Below are 14,816 nucleotides of genomic sequence, written 5' to 3'. Positions count from 1 at the left end.
CAAACAAACAAAAAAGAAAACAAGTTCAAATCCTACACTATCAAGCCCAGCGTTTTTAGCCAGGTATGGTGTCACACTCCTGGAGCTCCAGAATTCACAGGCAGAGATGGTTTTCTGTAAACTCCAGGCATCATGGTCTAAATCGAGAATTCCCAGACAGCCAGTCCTTCACAAGGGTATATTTTGGGGGGCATGGATGTCATATCCTACTCTGTGTATAAGCACTTCATGATAGAAAATGGATCTATGCTGTATCCTTTAGGTCATATATTTAGGTACCCCTAAAATAAGGTAAATGGCATTCATATGTTCCTGTAATAAGCATGCTGACCAAATTATGAGAGTCACAACTGTATTGCTCTAAAGCTTGTTATGAAATGAATATTCATTCGGGGTTCATAAGAAATCAGGAAACCCAGAGCTATCTGCCTCTCACTTCCTTGATATACAGCATTGGTGATAACTGTAAAGCAGAAATACTGACTTTCCAGAAAACTACCTCCTTCTACTCATGTTGAGATTTCCCAGACATGTTGAGACAAGGCTTTCTTTTTAGGTAATATTAGTGTGACTACACATTTGGAGCCTATTTGGGTTTTATTTGTTTTAATTTGGAACGTTGTCTTTTTTTTTTAATTTATATGTATGTTTTGCCTGCTGCAACCCGCACCTGGTATCACAAAACCAGCAAAAAGCAAGCAAGCCAGGCCTGCAGGGCAGGACCCTAGGGGTGCCCAGAGGGGACTCTAGAAATCCCCCCAGGACCACATCTGTGCACCAAATGCATGCAATTCCTGAAGAGGCCAGAAGAGGGCATGGTATTCAACCCAGAGACTCATTAATAGGATTGTTAGCAGCCCACTGGATCCTCTGGTGGATAAACAAATGTTCTTAATGGAAGAGCCTTCTTTCCTGTCCCTACTCTACATTTCTTCTATGTCCTTCCAGATTGTGTGGTTTTTAATTGAACAAGATCATCCATAATCAAAGATAGAAGTTTATGGAGACCTATAGGTTCAGGTGCTTGAAGATGGAATGCTAATTTTACTAGGTTACCTGGCACCCATCTAGAGCTCCTGTGGGTTCAAGATAATGCCATAAAATTGTCAAGGTTGGAGCAAATCTGTCTCCTCTCATGTAGGATAACACTGCAGACTAGGCATGAAATGCCTAATTGAAGAAATGCAGAATTGAGAAGTTCCTCAGTGAGTAGAAGTGGACGAAGGAATAAAAATTTAAGGCCAGCTAACCAATGTTGGGATGAAACTTCAAACTATCCTGAATGGATGGATCCTGAAATAGAGGTCACATGCCTATGGTGGAGAGCATGTCTGTGCAAGGCTAGGAAGGGAGAGCGATGGCTGATATTGATCTTAAAAACACTAGATCTCAGAGTTTATTGAGGAAGTACTTCTTCCAGTGGATGCTTCATGTTTGTGAAGGTCTCCTGGAACAGATCTCATTTCTGAGACTGTGAGTCAGAGACTTAATGAGTGAAGGAATTAATCCCCTGGATCCCCAAACTGGTGCTGTCAAACCAGGGCTTTTAAGCAGAAGTCTGAGAAGGATTGGGGGATGGGTTAAGTTGCTCACTGTCTTTGGACACCTTCTCTTTCTAAGCTGCCTCTGACACAGAAAGGGACACCTGTAAACACACAGGAAACCGATCATTATCACGTGATGCAGCTCTTCTTGTCCATCTTTCAATTCTCTGGTGGGTCCTGAGCCTTATTTAATTGTAGGTCTTCAGTTTAGTGCTTGACTGTCTTGGTAGATGTCAGGTAGCTTAACCTGATATCTACTAATGCTATTTGTGCAGGTAGATAACAGCTTGACATCAGTCTTTAAAGGACTAAACTCTCCCGAGTATGCAGTGTGAAGTGAGACACTTCCTTTTCTCTTTCAGATAGATATTCCTTGTCTTGAAAGCATTCTCTCAGCCACTCTCAAGGACCAATCTTGTAGCAGTCAAACTGACTATGGTGTCTCAAATTGCTACTTGCCTTGTAGCTGTTGTAGCAGATGAATGAAGTTACAGGCCTGGAATGTAACTCAGGGAGCATGGACATTATTAGGTTCAATCATAGCACTGGGAGGTCAAAGAGAAGGAAAAATTACCCCATCTCATCTAGACTTGTTGGAGACAAAAAAAAAAAAAAAAAAAAAAAAAAAAAACTGTGAGGCTCCATTGAAGTTTTAAAGCCTGCCACCCTCCTCATAGATCCCTCCCAGACTCCATTTATTGCCCTTAATTGAGTAGATATATTCTCTGGGGAAAGTTTTCATAGTTGCGGTATAACCCCGAATGTAAATATGAATACATAGATTCTTAAGCTCTGTGTCTGTGGTGACTGGCTGATGAGATGGCTCAGTGGATAATGGTAACGCGACCAAGCATAGAGACCTGAGTACCTTCCCTGTGACCCACATGATAGGAGAGAAAAAACTCCATATTTTGTCCTCTGGCTTTTATGTAGGTGGGGGTGCCAAGTCTTAGCCCACAGCAGCTCAAGTTTCCCACTGCTCACTTACTGAGAACTCTCCATCAGATACACACATGTAATTATATGACTCTGTGCTCCATTTGAGAGGTTCAGAACTTCTTTATTTTTACTTTTGTTGCCCAGAATTAGAAAAACCAAGGAGGCCAGCTGTGGCTGTAGGTTTCTGCATATTTACATTTAAATGGTGATAGAGAGAGCATGCAATTAGAGCATGCACTGCCCACAACAGGTCTCATTGGAAACCTCTCAGGAGCCTGCAGCAGCTACTTGTAAAAAAGGATGGTGTCTGTGTTCTTGAGAAGCAGGAGATACCTTCCTCCAGGGTACCTGCCATTTGAAATAAGGGACTGCCTGATGTAGGCTGTGATAGAAACATTTCAATACCCTGTGGAAGCTCTTTATACTAAAACGTGATTCCCATTATCTTAACCTTAGCCCTGTACAATCACTGTATAGAATTCATTGTGCATGACTGCTTTGCAGCTGGCCTTGATGTGTATAATTATTCTATTATATCTGAATTTCCTATTTCTTTCTACTTCTGCTTTGGTGTAGTCTGTGAAACTCGATGTTTCTTGATGTAATGATTCTTAAACTATGAAAAATTGAGATATAAGGGGCTCAGAAAAGCACACTTCAAAATGTCCCAGGTGTATGCTGTGTGTTCTCATCTTGGAAACTATGTAATAACTGTGTAATGATAGTTCCAGATTAATTCATGACTTTTAAAGAAAGTTTGAATAAATTATTAGAAAATGAAATAGGACCCGAGAAATATAAAAGTTATTGATGTTCTGAAATTATTTTCACACAACATTTGAGAGTAGTCCTGAATAATAAAGTATAGATTATGTCATGTGCTGTATGCCAGTCAAACTAAGTCAAAACACTGGGATTCTTTTATGAGAGTTATTGTGTGCAATGTACAGAATCAGAAAGCTAGCAGAAGTACTGAGTTAAGGGTTAAGCACCTCTGACCCATTCAGTGCTTTGGTAGAGGCTTTCCCATCAGAGCCCTACCCTGCAAAGCAGAGGATGAATCTCCAGTACACACCAGCTACTCAATTGAATGCCTTGTTTCCTTTTGTAAAGAAATGGAGGAGGCCATTCAGACACCATCTGGGAAGGCTCTATCTCATTTTCAGAGCCACTACAATTGCAAGATTTTATCTTGGCTCCAGCTCCATTGTCTTATGCCAGTATTCTCTGCATTGCCCGCTTTCCAGTGGTAGTGTCAGTGATGGACTCTGCACTATGATTTGTCCCTGTTACCTGGTGTTACTGTTCCCCAAATCTGCTTCTCTGATCCAAAGAGAAACTTCAAATCACATTCTAAACTGCTTTGGCTCTGAAAGGAGATGGGTGCTTCTACTTTTTTTACAACAAAGTAAACATATCTCAAGAAACAGTTTCTATATGTATGATACATTCCACTAATATAGCACACAAGGAATGACAAAAGTGCATATCAGGGGATGGAGAGATAGCTCTTCATTTGAGAATATGTTTCTCAAAAGACCCACATGGCATCTAACAGTCCTCTGTCATTTTAGTTCCAGGTGAAACCCCATAACTTCTTCTGGCCTTTGGGAAATGGCATGCAAGTGTTGCACAGACCTACAGAAGGCAAAACATGCATAAATATAAAATAAATCAAAATAACAAACAGAATCATCACGGGGAGGGGGGAAGAAAACAGAGGGAGAAAACTCATAGATCATATGGGCCTGGATTTTGTCTCAGCTTTTAAAAACATCTGGATACTGAATACTGAACTCTACACTGTGCTTGTGTTAAAACCCCTAAAAGGAACCAATTGTATTGTCAAGCACAAAATTCACTCTCATAATCAAGAAAAACAACAAAATCACCAAAAAATTCCCTATCTCAAAAGGTCCTAAAATTGAATCTCTCTAGTAGTAGTTACCACTGATAGAACATTTGAAGGAAAGCAGAAGCATACATGTCTGTATTTTCTGGCAGCTTTTATATTCCCTTAGAATATGTTTTTATTTCCTGAAAGACATTTCAGAAATACTGATATATTTCCCATTAATTTGTTCAACACTATCATCCACAGCATTTTAGCAGCAGCTAAATATTTGACATGCAAAGATACAATATGGGTAATTTTTCCATCATGACATCGGTATCCACAGTTGGACACACTATCCACACTGAATGTAAAATCAATCACTTTTGTAGCTCAGTCTGACTGAGAAGTCATTATGGAACCCAGGCCCCTTAACGAGATCCATTTGTGTCTGATAGGTGTGGGATTTCAGTAGGGTGATACCACACTTGGATAAAGAAGTTTCTTATGAGTGAAGAGTTGGAGATCACTGTTTTAATCTTAAGAATACATCCAATTTATTCAATAGTAACTAAAAGTGGGCAGTCAATATGTACAGTGTATAGCCTTATCAAAATATTAAATCAATTACAAAACAAAACAACAGCAAAGAAACAAACAAAAAACTTCTAATGAAATGACAGAAAACCAAAGAACAAAAGTAATCAAAGCTCAAACCAAAATCCCAAAACAAGAATTGTGCTAAACAGCCTTCTTTTACTGTTATTTTATAGCAAACACTGACAGCAAATGACTGTCCTTGGCAACACAGTAGAAAATGAGTTACTTCTTGTAACAATCTTTACAAGAGAATCTTTAGTAGGTCTCCTTTTTTGGAGTGTGGGTTTGAAGAATATGGACACCCAAGACTTAGCAGAATACATGTTACCAACTTTGGCTCAAATCTTTACAATTTTGTAGAATAATTTTGTAATTTTCCTGGATGACCTATCAGGACAAGGTAAATTTACACTCTCAGAACCTCCTGCTTGCCTAGCAGCTTTTGATCTGTCTCAGCACATGTCTGAATCCCTCTACATGTTCACTCTTGTTGAGCCAGAGCCCAGATGAAATTAAAAACTATTCATTGCAATGAAACAAAAATAAAGGAAGAAAATGCAGCAGATGATAGCTATGATTACTGGGGATGAGATGAAATATTTGCTTTGCACATGCAGAGCTTCCCCTATAGAAGATCTCTTCAAAGGAGGCCTTGTCCTGGTCTGTTCCATTTTCCAGTTTCTGCTGGAGTATTTCACACCTAGGGAAGGAAGGAACAACGGCCCAGTAAGTGTTTTTCAATTCAGCTCTACGTCTCACACTAGATCTATTAAGCTGGACAATCTATTACAACTTATCATCTGCTGAGGTCATTGCCTGCATCCCCAAGTGTCACAGAGCACTTGGGCTTGTAATTATTTCTCAGCTTTTAAAAACAGCTAGAAACTGAGCTGTGAAATACACACTATACTGGAGTTTAAAAAAAAAACCCTATATTACTCCAATAGTCCATGTATAATATATAGAATAATAACATTGTAGCAATCTCTGAATCTGAGTTCAAGAGAGATGTGATCAACCTAGAAAACCATGTGGATGCCTTATGGGGAACCTGCCTAGAATTGAAGTGAAGGTTATGATTATTTCTCTAGTGCAGGATCCTGACAGGGTACCACTCATCAACCCCTATATCTGGAAATAACTAGTGAAAATATATCACATGAAGTCCACAGGCACTGCATGGGTCCTATAATCAGCAAGAATGTGTTAACTGAAAATATTTCTAACACTAGGAACTGAATTTTAAAACTGAAGGCCATGAAGGAACATAACAACACACCTGTACATCTAAGACTGTTGTAGAGCACTCTGTCAAATATGCAAATTATTTGTATTCACATAACACTAATACCTTATACTTCAGCAAACTGTTTAGTTTCCACAGTTAATGCTATTATAAAAATCTCCCAGGATATTTTGGAGATATAAAAAACAAATCTTATATGGGATAGATACCTAGTGGGCAAAGCATATAGACAGCTCAGTCAGTGATATGCTTTCCCCTCATGAACCAGACTCAGAATCAGGGATCTTGGCATATTATTCAATCTGTCTTAGCAAGTTCCAAAGGCTGTGTAGGGTAGGCTTCTCTGCCGGCAAAGGATCACGTGTTGGTGGTGAACTAGCCTCACCTTCATTGTTTCAGCCTTTTCCCAAAGTAAACAGTTCCTTCCATTAGAGGCTCCCTTGATCATTGCCTGACCGACTTTATGTCCAAAGGTATGATCCCAGAAAAATAGGAAGTCACTATAAATAGGATCCAATGGATCAATTTTCTTCAAATAATATGACTGTGTCAGGGATATTTTGAGTAAAATGAGACTAACTAGTTGAAGGTCAAATACTTGCATGGATTATCTAACACTGAGTAATAGTTCATGAAAGGGCTGCATCACATAGTACAGTTTCACTCTTTAGCTGATGGACATCAGGATATCATCTTCTTCTGGACTACTCTGAGGACCAGTACAGACCTCATGTGCCCTAGAAACTCTGTGGATATCTACTCCTTGTTCTGGAATGTCTGGAACAAAGGGGACTTCTTTTCTACTTTCTGAACCTCACTTCTCAAACAGCTACCTGATTTTATACTACCAGACCTGTCTGAAGGTCCTCATTTCTCCCAACCCCCATTTAGGCTGACTCTAACTCTGAGAAAATGATTTTGAATAACAGCAATTGCAGAATGTTACACAAATAACAGTGTGAGTTCTTTAGATTATCATTATTATTATGATTATTATCAAGGGGCTCCTGAAACACCCCTGTTTTTCACCACAGCTATGGGAATTGTGCTGGATACAGGTACAACTACAAGCAACACAATCTCTCAATGATTAGAATCCAAATCAAATTATAAGGCAAATTTTTGCTGAGTAGGGGAAGCTGGAAAGGCAATGGTAGCAAGCAGTGAGGAAAGAATCTGGAATGCTGAAAAGACACAGTGAGCCACCTGACATTACAGTGGGCCTTCATAATTCTTTCAGAGCAGAAAAGGGACATAACATGGATTTTATATACTAATGTCCTCCTCGACTCTACGTACCATATACCGATGATTTTCTCCAAAAGTTTTCAATGAGGATCAGTAACATGGCCCCTAGCCAGTAGAAAGTATGACTATATATGAGCTTTTGTGTCCCTTTTTATTTCACTTGGGAGCTAGGTAGAGTTGCATAGTAAATGGACTGCTGTATTTGATTTTTCATGGGTGCAATCTGAAATCTCAGGGGCTTTACTCATCATGCTTGGTCGCTAAAGACGGACATGGTTTCAAGTCTACACAAACAGACTAACAAACACATATAGACATAGAAACACAGTTGTATATATCCATACCACAAACACTTACAAAGGCATTTTGCATTATACAAACACACAACTTAGAATAAACACACTGAGTCACAGCTGGTACACACACACACACACACACCCCAACACACACACACCACATAGCACAAAAAGACTGAAACAAAAACACATACATCAATGAAATTCTTGCTCTTATCTAGCATATTTTTGTTGTATGAGCATGTAGTGGGACCTATGATGTGTACAAGGGTTTTAGACTCAAGGGGGCTTTGCAGCCCTGACCTGTACTTATCTCCTCTTTAGAAACTTTTTCTATGCAAATACTTGCTGGTTCTACAAGGACATTAAAATCTCTACACAGATATCCTGGACAACGTAGCACTAAATTGCCAAGAAAGAGCTTTCTACCTATAGCCTCCAGTAAGCCCCATTGTGACTCATCACAGTCCCCTCACTAAACCTACACTGAGTCCTTTTTAGCATCTGAGGAAGACTGTGACTTTGATCATTACTCAGGAAGTTTACAACACCTTACTTATTATATGATATTAAATCATTCTCAAAATCAGTCAGGGGAAATCTAGTTAAATGACCTGCTGTGACATATCTGAAATGCAGCACTCTACACAACTCTGAGAATCTATCCTGAAACAGAGCCATGCCCAAAATATAGTTAGCAAAACAATGTCAGCAGAATGATGTCCTGTAGGCTTCTATGTATGCCCATGGTTAAGCCAATAAGACAAGCCAGAATCTCCCAGGCAATAACTCTAAGCAGGAAAAATGAAAAAATCTAATACTTAGTTTAAAAATAGTAGTATTGTTTAATGATTTGTTGGTTTAAATAAGAGACAGATGTCCACCTGGTAGTGGACAGGAGATGAAAAGTCTACTGGACATCGAACAACAGGAAGTATCAGGTTTATTGAGAGACCTAGGCCCAAAGAAATAAGTTAAGAATGACTACACAAAATCAGATGTCCTTAACTGGCCTTACAAAATACCCACAAAGGTACAGATTGGCATAAGCACCCATAAACACACATACACAAACACACACACACATAAAAACATAAGGGAGCAAAAAACAATGAAGAATCTATCATGCTAGATGAACAAATATTTTAGACTATGCAGAGCAGATATTTAAACTGAGAATTTCAACTCTAGTATTCTTACTAGAGAAATAGAAATCCTTATAAAACTTTCTTGGTCATATGAGGGGTATATATGGAGAAATTTTTACATGAAGCCTCAAAACTCTCACACCACCTGAGATTGTGAGAAGCCTTTCCTACATCCCTGCTCATTCAGCCAGCTCCAGACCACAAGGCCCAGGAAGGAAAACTCCAACAGCACTCAAAGAAAATAGGACTGACATGCTGCTACTCAGGTTCACTCAGTGTGAATCAAGATCTACAGGGGAAAAGGTTGGGGTGGGGGACAAAAACTTCCAAAAGGCAACAATGAAATCCACTTATTTGTCAGTTCCACTAAGCTATCATCCCTGCAATCTATGTCCTACCTAGAAACCTACCTGATGCCCATAAAGCAAATGAGCTTCAGGACTTTACTTCTTCCTTCAAAGCTCTCCACTGATCTGAAGAAGGACTCCAGCACAGCACCCTTCAAACTTAATATCATGTAGAGTTGTGATGTGTAATCAACTAATCTCCCCTAGTGAACTGCAGATTATAGCAGGGCAGAAAAATTTGCTTGCTAAACATATAGTTTCTTGAAAAAGGCTACCTCCAGAGAAAGCCTTGTAGATGATCACCTAAATAAACACTTGGAGGAGACACAGGAGAGTGCCTGGATAAGTTGGTGGATGTTTCATTGGATTGTCTATGTTTATGGTTAGCAATGAGGGCAATCTGCCTCTGATACACATCATCCTACCTGCTACTGCTTAGCACTTGGGATGTATGTCCTTGGAGGTCTAATCACAGAACCTCTTTTCTTCACCATAGGATGCTTTCTGGTCAGCCTGCTCTACCAGCAGCTTTCTGTTCTCATTCAGCAACATCCTTACTTTTTCCTTCAATTGATTGCATTCTTTCAGGAGGTAGGTGTGCTTGAAGCTGAACCAAAAACAAACAAACAAACAAACAAACAAAAAAAGGTGATTCCCAGCAAGCTTCTATTTGCATGCCACTCCACCAAGTACTATGATCTCTGCAAGGGCCCAGATCCTCAGACAGCCCCAGACTAGAGTCCACAGTATACCCATCAGTCCAAAATAGAGGCAGGTCAAATCCAGGGACCAGCCACATGCCACAAGAATCAAAGGACTTCTGAAAACCCTGACACTAAGAGTGCCCCATGTACATCACAGAGGAGGAAATGTACCTCATGGTTGCTTATATGTCTGTGGTACCAGAAAACCATCAGCAGGAAGAGTGCAAATCCCCTCTGAGGGAGGAGAGGAGACCCAAAAGGTATAAACTCTTTCGATTTTTGTCATGGATCCCAGATCTTTTAATCTGCTGTCAGAACCCTAGAGGTCAGGGTTGCTTGAGATTCCCAGCATGGTGGAAATTGGTTCTATACAGAGGATCCTGAATTTGGAAGAATAAAGACTGACTGTCTTGGACAATCTTCACACTTAGGAAAAATGAGTCCAAGAGGTACAAATCCAAGACCCTTGCCTCAAGGGAGGGCTCCTATTAAGAAACAGATAGTATAGAACTAGAGCTCTTACTTTTGTTCAAAGTCCTGGAAGTCCACAAGCATTCCCTGCCTAGTTCAGGGTCTCAGCTGTGTCTGGGACTCACCTGTAGGAATCTTTATCTTCTATGAATTCCTTGTACATCTCAATGGTATCACTTATTGACTGTGTCATTTTTTCCATATCTAACATTGTCTTCTCATGTTGTGATTTAATGATGGCGAATTCAATGTTCATCCTGTGGTAGAGCATGGCCCAAAGAGTAAATAATCCTCTGAACTAAAGCAATCAAGTATCATGTGCAAAAAGGCTGTATCTGGACTACCCAAGCCAATTGTATGCCACATCATTGCTCCTTCAAAGTGGGTCCTATTGGTACTGATTAAATATCTTGTGCAGAGGACAGCAGAGCCAGGCGACCAAATGGAGATGGCTGACCTTCAAGAGCTTCTTTTGTGAGCCTGAAAGAATATACTAGTTCTGTGAGATGTTTCTACTAGACTGTCCCACAGGCTTTGGTCCTTAGATATAAGGATTTTTCTCCTCTTAGTTTTAAGGCAGGGATAATCCTTTGATCCAATTGCTAAATGAATTCTCAGAGGACATAACTAGTATTTACAAAGAAAAAGGCTTTATAACACCTCCTACCCCAGGAGATTCCTTGTGATACCAAGGTAAACACAGGGAACAAAGTACCCTGATGATCAACTTGGGCCTCTAAGGACTCAACACTACCATGCACTACAAACTGTGCATCACACAAATCCTCAGATCCCATCCAAGGTCTCAGAACCCCAGATCCTGAACAAAACACAAACAACTAACTTCACACACACACACACACACACACACACACACACACACACACACACACACACATACACACACACAAGTTAAAACGCCAAATAAATCCAGGTAGGTTCCACAGTCTGAGAGTACAATGAACAAAATTATATTAAAGCAATAATGGCCTGCAGACATTGCATTCTTACACAGTAAGGCAGCAATTGTGACCAGTTGTTAACAAAACCAATCAGACTCCAAGCACAGCAAGGGCAAGTACAAAAGAGGATGACCATAGAACACACAGCTCTTATCCAACAATTTAACAACTGTCAAGACTTCTTATAATGAATGTGAGAGATGACACACTCCATTATGAGAGAAAATGTGGGTTAACAGAGAGGGCACAATACAGTCAACAGGATACAGGGCATAATTTTACCTGTAGTTCAAATCAGTATTCATGTCAATGTCCAAGATTCGAAAAAGTTCTAATCTCTCAGCATTTATCTTCCTGATATAAAATTTCATATCTTCTACTTTATTCATATTCTTCATATGATTAGTGATGTTGCAATTTTGGGGTGATGTTTTACCAGCAGACACTGAAGATAGATAAACACAAATGCATTTGCATAGTTGATGGCCCAGAGCAGGGGAGACCATTCTGAGTCCCAAAGAGAAGGTTGAGGAAGAGAAAAGCTAGAGACAGGATTAATCACTGAAAAAGCAGAAAGGCTATATTTGAGCTGGTCTGCTAAGTTATATTCCTCTTCCCAACCACCACTGTTGGTCACAACTAACACACACTCTTTATTACATTACCCCTTGCCCTGAAATCCATAAGCTGCCTCACACATAAAGATTTGGGGAACAATTTCAGCTCATGTCATATGTTATGGCAAGAAAACCATCAATACCTAGTCATGTGTGTTCAAACTCAAAGTGGCTGAGACATCAACAAATGACCAGATTAGAATCCTCCTCTGTTCTCTGCATCAGAGACTCATGTATCCTACAATAATCTAGAAGATGAAGTGCTTCAACTCCCTACCAATAAGCGATACATTGTTATTCTCATAGTGCCTTCTCAGGGCATTCTTTGACACTCTAAATGAAATTAAATGGCTCCTAGAAAAGAAGCTGCAGGATTGTCAATTCCTGGCTCTGTCAAATGAATTTTCAGAAATTTTAGTCTCTTGGTCTGTCATTAAGAAAGTCCAAGGCTCCAGCTCTTAATATCTACTCAGGGAAAGCTCAGCTCAAGCCAACCTGTTCCAGAATTTCCCAAACTCTGCCCAAGACTCACTGTGCCTTCCCCAGAATGATTTCCTTCTTCTGTTTTTACAAGAAAGGATGCCAGATTCCTTCTGTCTTGGTCTGGTCTCTCCTTGATCACCATTCTCCTTGTGAAATTGCCTGCGCAGCCAGGAAAACATGCCTGATTGAGAACCCAAAAGGCACTGAAGGAATATCCCACAGGCAGTTGCTGTAGCCACAACACAGGTGACATCACAGAAGATTCTAGTTCTATCCTAGATACAAGAGATTGTCCAAGGAAGGCATTACTGATGATGTCACTGGGAAAGGCTAAGGCCTATTTGATAACTAGATCTCCCCAAATTTACCAGTTTCTGTTGTGCATTTCCTAGAGCCTCTCCTGTGACCTGGCAAATACCCTATTGCAACCTCTCTTTCTAAATTCAGAGATTTTTCATATGCTTCATTAGAAGACAAGTGCTTTCGATGGGAAGCATTGATTAGGACCCTGATATGCAGAAGAGATTTTTGTTAGCATCCAAATCTCTAGGGATGGTGAAGAGATATTTCTCAATAATAAATATACTATCTGAGTGAATTCATGTGACATACAGTCTAATTCCCCAGGTTTTCCCTGTTTCACAAAGGCCAGTATCTTTCTCCTATACGTTTAATTGTATAAAATCTGGATAATATCTTGTTACTATGCATATCTTGATACTTGGTATTGTTCCTATATACATATCCATGTGTTTCAAAAAATCTCCTGTTTATAATCCCATCTTTTGCAAGGAAAACTCCCTTTTCTTTGGAACATAGGGGCTCAGCGACAGGACAAATATAAAGTGGTAAACTTTCTGTCCCATCTTCAAATTATTAACTTGCACACCCTCCCTTTCTAAAATACAACCAGACAATTAAAGTGGACATCATTGAGGAAAGGTCAACCTGGACTGTACTGCATTGTAGCCTCATAGCCATCAGCTCTCTAATATCAGTCTTCCTGAATTCCCAAGTGCAGGCATGGGATGCTGGGGTTGTATCATAATTCTCTACTCATAGCAAACATAAAACTCAGGAGGTAGGGCAAGGAGTGGAATGGCCTGAGTTCAGGTTAAACTTCAATTTTAATGGGTCTATAAGTTCAGGATGGAGTCCCTTTGGCTTTGTCATCTGAGGCTTCTGTGTTCTTATGCTGGGTGTGCTGAATCTGTGCTAGAATGAAACCTATCCTCACAGATGCAAGATGAAAAATCATGTATGTCTTTTGCGGGAAGACATCTGCCTTTGACTACCACCTGGAGCCACACAATACCAACATGCAGAGCTCACAATTGAGGGGCAGATATTGTTGATACCTTAGAAGTTGAGGGCCTTTTCTTCCAATATGGAGCCCATATTTTGGCAATGTGATTTTTCCTTTGGTTTTTCACTATCTGTGGCTTGGTTGTTTCCTGGCCTAAAGGATTCTGGATGCACCAACAAGGGGTCTCCTCCCTACTTTTTCTTATCATGAAAAGGATTTTTGCAGAATCATGCCATGCCAGTAGGAAAGTCAACTAGGCTGCTCTTAGGTCCAGCTCACCTGGTAGAAGACTGAAGACCTAAGGTATCTGGGGAAAGAAAGCAGCACACAGTATCACACAGCTCCCTCTACTGCAACTGATAGAACTGTAAAAGGGTTGTTTGTTTGGTTTTTATTACATATAAAGCTAGCCAGAGTGGGTACATGCCTTTAATCCCAGCACTCAGTATTTTTTTGAAAAAATGTTTTTGTTAGTATTCCTATTGTTTCCTTTGGTTTTTGTTGTTAATTCCCCCAGTTATTTGCACTGTACCTAGAACGTTAAGCTCATGCTCTGTACAGTCCTATCATTCATGTTAGTCAGAAGTGGTTACTCCTCAGATGATCTCATTACTCAATTTCAAATAAGGAAAACAGTCACAGAAACATTAGTTACCTTGTATGATCTCATGGAACCAACTCAACATGACTGTAGAGTGGCATCTCAATATTTTGGATTAAATTAGCTTCTGTTTTTGAGATGACAGGCCTATGTGGAAGTCTCCATTTAGGTGGCAGAGGGCCTGGTATAGCTGAAAGAATGGCTGCCCTGGAAGGCCAAAGCTGGCCCTTCAGTGTCTCTGAACCCTGAGGCAGAAATCTGCCAGTAACACAGGAACACATGGCCAGGGCTTGTTTGGTACTGTATTATGGATGAGCCCTGAGACCAGGATGAAAAGAAGCCTCTAGATTTCTATTAAAGTTGGCACAGTCACGTTGATGTGAGGGGAATAATGGATCTTTGGGGTGCAAGTCCTCCATTTTATTCATCTTTGCTATGTACACAGTATGTGTCAATGACAAAGTCACCCT

At 40.1% G+C, this 14,816-nt stretch overlaps 1 protein-coding gene across 2 annotated transcripts; it reads right to left on the bottom strand.

Annotated features, from left to right (window-relative positions):
* Positions 1–4,982: 4,982 nt before the first annotated feature.
* On the bottom strand, positions 4,983–12,663 carry LOC147001706 (uncharacterized). Of its 2 annotated transcripts, none has more exons than XM_085828557.1 (4): positions 12,489–12,663; positions 11,622–11,784; positions 10,503–10,634; positions 4,983–5,617 (listed from the first exon to the last, which is right to left on the bottom strand). In XM_085828557.1, exons 1-4 carry the CDS (start codon positions 12,616–12,618, stop codon positions 5,437–5,439), a joined length of 606 nt encoding a protein of 201 aa, XP_085684683.1. In that variant the 5' UTR covers positions 12,619–12,663; the 3' UTR covers positions 4,983–5,436. The 2 variants fall into 2 exon arrangements, with proteins under 2 accessions (XP_085684683.1, XP_085684682.1); XM_085828556.1 differs by lacking the exon at positions 4,983–5,617 and adding an exon at positions 9,639–9,809.
* Positions 12,664–14,816: the final 2,153 nt, after the last annotated feature.

Source organism: Mus caroli, unplaced genomic scaffold (assembly GCF_978045245.1).
Source record: "Mus caroli unplaced genomic scaffold, Mus_caroli_1 scaffold_12, whole genome shotgun sequence".
In the NCBI taxonomy this organism is placed as follows: Eukaryota; Metazoa; Chordata; class Mammalia; order Rodentia; family Muridae; genus Mus; species Mus caroli.
This window is presented reverse-complemented; position numbering and strand designations above follow the sequence as displayed.